General features: G+C 31.5%; 1 protein-coding gene across 1 annotated transcript in view; it reads left to right on the top strand.

Annotated features, from left to right (window-relative positions):
* Positions 1-12,484, top strand: part of LOC129220004 (GATOR complex protein MIOS-like) — a 79,852-nt gene that overhangs the window by 13,640 nt on the left and 53,728 nt on the right. The window contains 3 exon segments of the mRNA XM_054854330.1: positions 6,825-6,904; positions 9,769-9,818; positions 10,232-10,290. Coding sequence (XP_054710305.1) covers positions 6,825-6,904; positions 9,769-9,818; positions 10,232-10,290 — 189 coding nt within the window.

Raw genomic sequence — 12,484 nt, forward strand, 5'->3', positions numbered from 1 at the left:
TTGCAATCAAAGCCAAAAACAAATTATTTTGAGGGAAGTTTTTGTTTAATATATTTTTTTTCTTAAGTTCAAAAATTTATTTACAATAATCACTTATGATAATATTGTACTGTTCTCTTTTCTTAGCTTGACAGCTTTATTAAAACTAATTTTAACGAAGTTGTTTAAAAAAATAATTAACTTCCATTCATAATATGTTTTTTTTTTTTAAATAAAAATCTCTATCTACTTAATAATAAATAGTCCTTACATACGCCTCTTTTTACGATGCAATCAAAATCCTAATTGGGTCGAATTACGTGACCCTCATAACATTTTTTTTTAATTTTTAGTAAAAGAAAGAACTGAAAGTTTCTCATGCGTGCTCATTTGACAATTAATATCTTATGTTCAAATTTAGTAATATAACCCATTTTTTCAATTTGAAAAATAAATACTATTTCGATTTTTAAAATGCCTTAGTTTTTTTTTACTTTCATTTTTTACTTATTTAATTACTAGCAAAAATACCCAGCATTGCTTGGGTCAGTAATAATTGTGAGAAACAATCGCTACTTTCTTTTGTTTTCTGTTTTAACTGAAAGAAATCAAAACACACCTCTTTGACGTGATTAAAAATCGAGCTTCTTTCTTACCCATAAAAGTATAATAGCAATAAGTATAGAGAACGAAAGAGTATTCATTTAGAAACAAAAGGACAAATTTAAGCATATAAAAATTTGAAGAATTTTCAAAATATGAACTAACAAAAATAAAGATCACTAAAATAAACGTGCGCTTTATTTAATTAAATAGTACACACACACAAAAAGAAAAAAAAAGCTCTCTACTATGTTTCTCTAAGTGTGCAAAACGTAGAGTTTCCAAATGTTTAGATGACTTTAAACTCATGTTTGCTCCGGAGAAGCCTTGATTCAAAATTTTCTTTATGATTACTTTTAATATTGCTGTTGTAAGGCAACGAATTTTCGTAACAATGGGTTTATATTCAATCATTTAATGGGGAAATTACATGACATTTCCTGTTTTCCATCATCACGTTTTTAAACTAAGTTTTTTAGGCATAAATTATAGCTTGAGTTGCTCCCTGATATTGTAGCTGTCTGTGGTGAAAAAATGGTTACAATTGGTCCAGTAGTTTTGAAGTTGACCATGGGCATACATACAGAAGTAGCCATTTATGTATAAAGATGAGGATACAATTCGTAAAAAAAGCAATAAATGTCATGCTTACTCCAAAGAAGCCTTGATTCAAAACTTTCATTATGATTACTTTTAATATTGCTGTTGTAAGGCAACGAATTTTCGTAACAATGGGTTTTACGTTTAATCATTTAATGGGGAAATTACATGACATTTACTGTTTTCTATCACAACGTTTTTAAACTACGTTTTTTAGGAATAAATTATAGCCTAATTTGCTCCCTGATAATGTAGCTATCTATGGTGAAAAAATGGTTAAAATCGTTCCAGTAGTTTTGAAGATTACCCTGGACATACATAAACACAGAAGTAGCCATTTATGTATAAAGATTTATTTATTTTTGCACATATTACAAAACAATCTTTTGAATATGTGCATATATAATTGCTAATTTTCACCCCTTTTGACGTTTAGTACATATAAATGCAGAAAAATTTTTTTAAATGCATATTGCTGCATTTTTTACAAGATTTTCCTACTTTCCTTCACTTCTCCACATAAGTTAAAAAAAAAAAGTTTAAGAAGTGTTCTAAATTTTAATAAAAGTTTAAAATTGTATCAAAAAAATTTAAAATAGATTAAGATGAATTGAAGTTTTCTGTACTTTAGTGGGAAGCAAATTTCTGCATTTTCACAGACATGCTTCTAAATTCTCAGCAGAATATTTTAAAAGAAACATTTTGGCAGGAATCCTGCCATCCCACACTGAAATTTAATCTCTTTAGTCAGACAGAGAAGAAAGTAATAGACCTTCAACCATACAAATTGAAGTTAGTTCTAGGTTGATTAAATTTTTCATTTGAAATTTAGTTTTTTCTATTGCAAAATTAAATTAATTTATTTTGCTCTGTTTTTTTTTTTTTTTTTGTATGACAGAGGTTGGAGTTGTCCTAATTTCCCCAGAGCTTGGCAAACCCGCGGTATGGTATTGATTTGTAGATAGCAGAACACTGCTATCTACAATCTTCACTTTAAAATTAAATTTCTTTTTAAAATGATGTATTTTGTAGCACAATCACCTTGGAGGAATATTTATTTTAATAAAGTTTTAATGTTATTTACTGGATGAAGTTTATTTTGAAAATTGCTTTAATTTTAACTAGAATGTCTCAGGGTTTCTTGTAGCCTAATGTATCTGTCAGAATTATTATATTTTAATGTACCTTTTAGAATGTTCATAATACAGTAAAACCTGTAAAGTTGACCACCCTTGTAAGTTGATCACCTTTCTATCTTGACCACCAATATACACCAAATTTGGCTGAATCATATGAAACGTCCTTAGTAATTTGACCACTAAAGTACTGCACCACAAGTTGTCAACTTACAGAGGTTTCACTGTAACAAGATTTTTGTAAACTTGCCACTAAAGTACGGTTTGTTTTTGTTGATATCTGACTTTAATTGTCTTAAAAATAATCTAAAATTTTGTCAAAACTGTGTCTTAGATCTTTTTGAATCCCTGCTCCGACCCCTGATATGATAAATATTTTCCCTTTTGCCAAATATGTACAATTAATCAAATGTGAATTAATCAAATGTGAATGAGACACAAAATTGCTTGCACCTATTTCATACAGTAGAGGGCAAAATCAGTGTTCGACTTCGACACCAGTTAATGGCAGGGTTGGCCAGATTGGACCCAATTGGGTTGGACCCAATGGGTTTTTTTGAAAAAACCCATTTAAAAAACCCCATTATTTAACCCACTTTTGGTTTTTTTTTAATTTTCTGAGAAGTTTTTTAAAACAATAATTAATTTAAATACTTTCACAATTTAAACTTCTTTTTTATTTTTTCTTCACCACAGACAATGGACATAAAAAAGGAATTTTTAACTTTAATAGTATTTCTTAACTCTTAACGGCATTAAAAAAAATACTTCAAAGATTTTAAATAAATATATTTAACTTTTTCTTTAACTGGTCAATAAATAACTCAAATTTTCTGGACTAAGTCCTGTCACGTCTGATTTTCTCGATATTTGTAGATTGTACAGAAGAAACTACGCTAGCTATAAGTCTTTCATGTGAATTATTTTCTGCAAACCAACATGTCACAAATCTCAAATAAACAACGTATATGTTTTAGAAATTAACAGGTTTTTCAAACGGTCGAACAGAAAACAGAATAGGATGTACAATACTTTCATTATCTTACAAAAAGTTTAATATTTCTTACTCTGTACACAGAAATAGAAACAGTCAACATAAAGTTCAAAGAAATGTCTTGATTAAGCTGAATTCAGTAAAAAGGGATTTAAACTACTTTGATGTTCTACAGTAGTTTTGCATAACAAAATGAAATACAATAAAGTAAAATGCAAAAAAAAATGTAGTAATTAAAAACGAACAACAGATTTTATCACTCGAGAAGTAACTTTGCCCTAACTGTTGGTAATCATGGAAACTAAAAAATCTTAAACTTCACCATTCTTGGGTTTCGTTGTCTTTTTTACTTTTCTTCAGAAAACGCTGAATTTTCCAGTATTTTTACCCCAAGACAATTTTTGTGCTTTGTCCATATACTTACACTACAATATGCTACAAGCACCCCATTTTCCCTGAAAAAAGATTTAAAAAAAAAAACACATTTCTTTTAAAAAACCCAGCTTTAGTTGGGTTTTTTTGGGTTTTATTTAAAAAAACCCAATAAACCCTGGGTCCATGGGCTTTTTTAAAAACCCCGAGTTTTTGCCAACCCTGGTTAATGGGCAACTGAATGAAAAAAAAAGGCAATAAAAATCATCTCTCAACCGTCACCTCATAAAAATGACTTAATGATCATTAATTGTACAAATGACTCATTAAGTAACTGCTAAAATATTTTCCACCAAAATCAAGATGCAGCCTTTATGAACCATTTTATTGAAAGTATTTCATTTGCATTAATTAATTCAAACATATATATATTTTAATGTCATTTGGCTGTGATTTTTAAAAGTGGTCTCTATTTCAAAGAAGGGGCTAATGAATTTATTAATGAAATTGTTACTTCTGTCTAATAGCAACTAAACAAAGAATTTCTCCAATTTCGCCTTTTATCATACAGCTGCAGGGTTCAAAAATATCCGATATTTTGATATTGGGTAAGTGCTCCAGTAGTCGGCCAGTCTCCAGTAGTTGGCCACAGGGATATAAAACTGCTTTTAAATAGAATATATATAACTCAAAATCAGATATGATGCATTCCCACATTCCTTAACCTGTCCCCAATTATCATCCAACAACAGTGAAATTGTAAGTACGTTTTATAAAGTAGTAATGAGTCATTTTATTTTAAATGGTGTGTCCATCATCCTAGTTTGTGATTCTGCTTATTTTTTTCTTAAGAAGACACATCGTCTTTAAATGTTAAGTACCCTTATTTTATTCGTTCTGATTTAAATTTGCTTTTACTTATGTTTTAATGGATAGTATAACATTACGTTTCAATTAAAAATTAAACTCTTTCTTTGACTCGATTATTTTTAGAGGGGTGGTCGACCACTGGGTGCTGAATTCATTTCCAACAGTCGCCCATAGCAGATTGGCCACTGGTTCTATATTGTTTTGTTGATCTGCCCAGTAGTCAACTGCGTACCTAATATGGATTTTCTAATGTTCATCAAATACTAATTAAAGTATTGACACAGTGGCAATTAAGCTGTTTTGAGAAAAAATTCCCTTTCTGACGTTATTTCTTCTAAAAAAAATGTTTAAAATGCCGAAACTTTTTTTGACAAAAGGGGGTTATTGCCTCTAAAGTTGATTTTAACAAAGAATTCTTGAAAACTGGTGTTGTAAATTTAGTCCAGTGTTGCATTTAGAATAAATGTTCTATTACTTAACATGTTATTACAAAATTTTGATTTATCAACTTTCTTATCAAACCATCTTTCGTTTATGGTTTGATTTGACTAAGGCTAATTATTTCAAATGTTGGTAATACTTTTTATTACTGCTTCCATAGCCAAATATTTATTTCATTGGTTTTTCTTCTCTAGAAAATCAAAATTTATTTCTTGTTTAAAATAATGCTGACTTAGCTTCAAAATTGCATTATGTGGCTACTAATTCCATTTTAGTTTATTCATTGGTTATTAATATTCTTGTTGAAGGATGTATGATTATCTTCATAACACCCCAAATGTCTGAATTTCAATTATCTACATACAGGCCTGTCATTTGGACAATCAATGGGGGGGGGGGGAATTGCCCCCTCTGGATTTTCACAATATAATGCAAATATGCATTTTTGCTTGTATTTTGATGTTTTTCCCTTTCAAATGAACTGAATTCATACCCTTTGCCCCCCCCCCCTCCCGCTGGAAAACTTTGAAAATACGGACGAGCCTACATAATTTATCTCACTGTAGTTCGTGAAGTACCATTGTTTTTTATGATAAATTTTGCTTTAGACGTGACCTTGATTGCTAATCTTTTAAGTAAAAGGATTTTTTCTTTTATTGTTTTGAAGAGAAATGATTTCCAAAACTACAATTTTAATTTTGTGTTCCGTAGGTTGAAGTTTTGTTCTAAAGAAAATAGACTAGTCAAATGTCGATCATATCGATCAATAATTTGTTCTTTATCGGTCATGAATTCTATCAACTTTTTCGTTCAGTCTTAATGTTAACATAAACAGTTAACACTAAAACTTTTTTGTGCCAGGGTAGGGGGAGAGGGGAGTCTAAATTCTCATGTTTTAGAAGTATTCAAAATGCCTTTCCCCCCTTAAAAAGAAAATTCTGGCTTAACCCAGGTCCTTTCTATTTATCAAATTTCTTCTTTCTCAGCATATGATATCATTTTAATCAATGACATAGAACAAGGGTTTCAAACTTTCAGGCTCTACAGCCCCTTTGAGACTGACATGAGGTTACCCCCCCCCCCCCCTCCGTATGTTTAATAGAAGCAATCTATTTGGAAACTGGAGCTGATATGGATAACTGAAAGCAAGTAAATAAGGAAAAATCTAGATAATTTCACACGTAAAATTTAACTCAACTGTTCAAATCTTTTTTTTTTTGAACAGCTTTTTTATTAGAACGTATGAAATCCAAGATGAAAAGAAATAAATACAATTTTTTGAGGTAATTTAGGATCCAATTGAGGTTGTCGTACACATTAGTCACTTTCACAATATTAATGAGAGGGTTTATTTTGTTTTATCTGATATACCCTAACGTCCCTTCTCTCGCCACCTTGATATTCTTTTGCATCCCCCCTCATAGGTTGAGAATTGCTGATGTAGAAGATAGACAATAAAAAAAAATATTGCATGAAATGCATATTCAAACTGATTGCAGTTTAGAAGATAATGTAAAGATAAACATTATGAAGACATCCAGAATGCAAAATTCCTTCGTAATTACTGGAATAATAATTCTTTAAGTGCACTGCTATGCTGTAAGTTTTGCATTCAATTTTGTTCAAATTTATTCACTTACACCTCATAAGAGTAACGAAAATGAAAACGGTTGACTACTAGCTCATGCATGTACGAGCACTGGGTTTCTATGGCCGACTACTGGAGCATTTTCTCGTTTATAAACAATAGCTTGGTTTTTAAAATAAAAATATTTTATATGTTTCCAAAAAGCGATGTTTAATAAAATGACTATTCTATCTATTTCCAGTGCTATTCTTGGTATCCTAAAATAGATCATCCTCTTTTACTTGCTGTTGGAATGGCAAATGGCCGAGTCGTACTTGAAAGGTAAACACAATTTGTGAAGATGTTCTGTTGAGCTGTTGGTAATGCATGGCATGAAATCTTTTATATTGATGGTTTCTTTTCAAATACTGTTTGTTTCCAAAAAAAAAAAGACATTTGAATGAAGCAATTGCCTGTTTGATGATATTTTGATTGTTGAAATTTTAACCTTAACTCCAGTGGATTAACTCTAAACTGCAGTAGATAGCATTCATTGTTGACCACTTTTTTCGTTTTGTTTCTTCATTCCCTGAAATGACATAGTCTCCAGTCTGACATAGTCTGACATGGATCCAGTTCAGCCTTGTCAAAATAAAGCCTTTCCCTGCCATGTCAAACATTATCAAAAAAATATGATCAAATTATCATGCCATGGGGCGAGCTTTATTGTTGGTGACATCAGCGTTACTCGATCAGTGAATTCGCTATTATATATATACAAATACAAATACAAAAGTGACGACCAGCAACAGGCTCTGGGCCCAGCTAGACTGGTCCTAGTCAATTTACAATCCCCAGTGAAGATCAATGGCCCTCTTAAAACTGTCTACTCCTTTGCTCATTACCACCTCTTCCGGTAAGCTGTTCCAAGGTTCCACAACCCTGCTAAAATAATAATTTTTCCTAATATCCATGTTAGCCTGAGATTTAAATAGCTTAAAACAATGACCCCTTGTCCTGTTTTCAGTGCTAAACTTTAGCCCCGTAACATCTTTCGTTTTAAATAAATTTAAACAGCTGAATCATGTCCCCTCGGTCTCTTCTTTGCTCAAGACTGTACATTTTTAGCCTTCTAAGCCTGGAATCATAATCTAAGTGGGAAAGTCCACTTATTCGCCTTGTAGCCCGCCTTTGAACCCTTTCCAATACATTAATGTCTTTCTTAAGATAAGGAGACCAAAACTGAACAGCATACTCCAAATGGGGTCTTACCAAACTTCTATATAAGGGCAGAAGAACTTCTTTAGATTTATTTGAAATAGATCTATTGATAACCCAAGCATCTTATTGGCTTTGTTGCTAGCAATGCTGCACTGTTGGCTAAACTTTAAATCCTGACTTATTAGGACCCCCCAGATCAGTAACTTTGTCTGCCTGACTAATGACTGAACCTTGCAAATAATAACTTGTACACTTATTTCCATGCCCTAAATGTAGCACTTGACATTTCCCAACATTAACAGCCATACCCCCATTTATCAGCCCACTCCGTAATATGATCTAGATCCTCTTGCAGCTGATTTGCTTGTTCTTCATTTTCTACAGTCCCCATAACTTTGACATCATCAGCAAAACAATTCATGTTCCCAGAAATATTTTTGTGAATATCGTTCATAAAGACAATGAACAAAACAGGCCCTAACACTGATCCTTGAGGAACCCCGCTTAAGACCTCACTCCAATTTGAATAATTTCCCCTTACAACTACTCTTTGTTTCCTTCCGGTCAGCCAATTTTTAACCCCAAATGAAAGTTTTCCCTCCTATTCCTATATCAGCTAATTTGCTAAGTAGAGCAACATGCGGTACCTTATCGAAAGCTTTTTGAAAATCAATGTAAACAACATCTACAGGCTTCTTATTGTCCAAAGCCATGGTAACTTTGTCATAGAAATGTAATAAATTAGTTGCACAAGATTTACCTTTCCTGAAACCGTACTGAAAACTAGTCAATAGATTATTAGTCTCTAGAAAATTTACTACCTTAATTTTCATCAATGTTTCAAAAATTTTGCAAACCACCGAAGTTAGACTCACAGGTCTATAATTTCCCGCACTCCCTTTAGACCCTTTCTTGAAGAGCGGTGTAATGTTAGCCAGCTTCCAGTCCTCTGGCACTGTCCCCGAATTATAAGAAGCACTGAAAATGTTTGCGATTACATCAAATAATTCCTCTGCACATTCAACTAAAATTTTCGGATAAATATTATCTGGCCCCGGAGCCTTAGTCTCTTTAATTCTTTTCAAATGAAGTAAAACGTCATCCCTGGAAAATACAAAGTCTTCAAGCTGTACTATAGCTTGTGTCTTGTTGGTGTCAACTGTTGAGATACAGTTATCGTTAAAAACACTCGAAAAAAAAGTTATTAAGAACATTAGCAATATCACTGTCGTCCTGAATTAAAATTCCGTGCTCATCAACCAGTGGCCCAATATGACTATTTCGAACTTTCCCCCGAATTAGCGTATGCAAAAAACCTCTTGGGATTCCTGTTTATGTTATCTGCCAGTCTTTGCTCCAACTCTCTTTTCTGAATCCGTACCAAATACTTAAATTTACGCCTTGCCTTACAATATTGGAGCCTATCTGCACTGTGACCTGTTTCTCTAAAACCTATGAAAAACAGCTTGCTTGTAATTTAGAGCGTCTTTAGTTTCCCTGGAGAACCACATTGGCCAAATTTTAGTGTTGACCACCCTTTTCTTTTCCGAAAAGGAACATGATCCCTAACCGTATTCGCTAGATTTTCCTTAAACTCTGCCCACTGAAGATTCACATCGCTATTGTCCAATCCAGAAGAAAAAACTGCTTTCAAACTCTGCCGAAGTGCCACAAAGTCAGTATTTCTGAAATTGGGCACAAACCTAAAATTCTCCACTTTGTGCATATCAAAATGAGAATAACATCCAAATATTTTATTCTATAATGTTTTTTAGAATATTTTAAAAGCAGAAGCAGACAAGTATGAGGGGGGGGGGGGGCGCATATTAACTAATTTCTGTTGATTTTCATTTCATTTATTATTTCATTTTTTAATCTGAAATATTAGTTGGAATATTATCTGAAAAATAGCTTTTTTCTTATTTATCAATAGTTTTTATGTAATTATGCAAACATATGTATATTTTAATTGTATTTGTTTTTAGTCTTGATCCGATTGGTTCAAAAGATGCTGAAATATCTGGTAGAGAGCTTAGTAAGTTTTATATTTTGATCTAAGTATATTTGTTTGCTGTTTCTAGTCTTAGCTTTTCTTTCAATTTGTAGCCTAATGAAAAATGCGGGCAATTCACCATTTTGCAAGGAAAAAAAAAGATAAGCATAAAAAATAATATATTATTGAAACACTCAAATTGTGAAAATATTATTGTATTTATATTGGATTCTTGCATACCTTTTTTCATTACCATAACTAATGTAATTTATATGTTTTTTTTATGTATATTTGCATGAAATGTGCAAAACTAAAATTTTGTTGATTAATGTTCTAGAACATAACTTAGTTGCATAACCTACTAAATTTCAGCTTTAAAATGTTTTTTAATTTTTTTGTGAAGTTACTACAAATTCTGATAAAATATATTTCTGATTTTATTATTATTTCAACAGTTCCCAAACAAAGCAGACCTTGCAACTGTGTCGCTTGGAACCCTGTAGAAGCGAATATAGTAAGAAAGTTGATTATGCCTACTTTTCCAATCAATTATCTTATTTCTAAGTGTTAAAATAAAGTAATAGTATTTCTTCTTTTATTCCTTGTAATCAGAGGCATTAAAACATTTGTAAATCTGCAACATAGGCTAATCAAAAAGAAGTTCCGTCTAGAATTGAACGAGCCTATTTTCCCATAGACCCATACTACTTTGTATTACTTGATCAATATTCTCAAAAATAGCTAAAATCGCAAATTGTTTCAAACATTTTTTAAATATTTTAAGCTGATTTCTAGGAATAAATTATTCTTCACTCATCTAAAAAATTAAATGCGTAAAAAATAAAATAAAATAGCAGCACGTTTTAAACAAAGCAGCTAATACACTTTTTTCCATTAAATTTTTTTTAACAACTTTCAAAACGAAAGAATAATAATTAATATTAATAAGCTCATTAAAATAAATACATCATGTCAAAAAAAAAAAAAAATCGTTTCTTTTTTTCCCTGCTGCCAAAAATAATTTTTTAAATGAATTAAAGCTCTTACCAAAATAAATGAAAACAATAAAATGTCAACTTAAAGAAATAATTTTCATTGTCAAAAAAAAAAAAAAAATCGTCTGCAGATATCTTTATGTAGAAACATAAATGACTTCGAGTTTATCCGCCGAAAACTGAATACCTAAATTAAAACTTTAGTGTGAAAATAAAAACAAGTCATATCAACAATAATTATTTCACAGTTAAAACCATAGCTGTGGAGTCTGAGTCAATTTCATTTTGGGATAAAGGAGTCGAAGTCGAATATCCAAGAATCGGAGTCAGTCATTTGTCCTCCGTGTATAAATTTTTGCCAAAGCTAAGAAATCAGAGTCGAAGTCGGAATCTGATTAATTGTTGGGAGTAGGAGTCGGAGTCAGGTGCCCTTAAATTCTAGGAGTCAGAGCCTGGAGTTTTGCGTCAAGAGCTATTTCCAACAAATTTATTTGAAGTAAATCGGCCTTCAAGTATGGAATCTACATTGACTTTCAGTTTCCCCGTAGGCGCTAATATTAAGGGATTTGAACTATTCAAAATTGAACAGAAAATTGTTCAAATCAAAAAGATATTTTATATACAAGTTTTTCATCAAAAGCTTTTTCCTACCAAGTTTGTTTGAAGCAAATTCGCCTCACCGTTCGGAATTGCCTTGAATTTCCCTGTAGGTGCTAATGTTAAGTTTTTTTTTAACTGTTCGAAATTGAACAAAAAAAGTTCAAATCAAAAAATGAAATATAGGAATGAGGTGTCCTCACCGAGATCTTTCGAACAAAAAAAAATTGTTCAAATCAGACTATTCACTCAAAAGTTATTAGGGGGGGGGGGGGACAGACAGACTGACAGACATTTTTCCCCATCTCAATGCCCTACTTTTCAATTTTTAAATTTTTGATATTTATTTAATTATTTTATTTATTTTTGACTTTTTTGTTTTTCGCGATATTTTCAAGATGCATTAAGCCTTCTTTCATGCTTTTTTCATCTTTTTTTGACTTTTACTGGGAAAGTAGGCTAAAAATAGGAAGGGATTGCATTTTAATTAATTCTAAAAAGTTTCAGCATTTTTTCAAAATGTTTGGTGTCTTGCATCATCATTATTATTATTACTTTCCCTTTCAACTTCCTTTTTCAACCCCCTTCAACATCATTATTATTTTTCTTTCTCTCTCTCTCACTGTTTTTAGAAATAAATGCAAAATATTTGTAAAATTTTTGTGAAATTCTGTTTTAATATTGCTAATTTTAAAAGTGCACTGAGAATACCTCAGTGAATGAACAGTTTTTAATTTGTTATGGTTTTAAAATTAAAAAAAAATTCGCTGAATCGGAATGACTTCTGTATTATTCCATAAAGGAAACTAGTAAAAAATTCTATATTTGGCCACTGGTTAGGCATGCTCGTTTACTGGGTTTCTGTGCAACCCTTCATTTGCTCCCCCTTCCCCACACACACACAGAAAAATGAAGCAAAACCAAGAAGTTCTCCTTGTGGGGTTTTTTCCTTACAACAAATACTTATACCAATAAAAATAATTTTAATATCATGTCCTAACTCCTAAAGTTTTTGACAATGTAATGAATTTCTGAATATGCTTAAGTGTTCTTTTATTGGCCAGACTATAGAACTAGATATTGCCTATACCTATTGTGGAAAACAACCTATTAAAT

Source organism: Uloborus diversus, chromosome 4, assembly GCF_026930045.1.
Source record: "Uloborus diversus isolate 005 chromosome 4, Udiv.v.3.1, whole genome shotgun sequence".
Lineage (NCBI taxonomy): Eukaryota > Metazoa > Arthropoda > Arachnida > Araneae > Uloboridae > Uloborus > Uloborus diversus.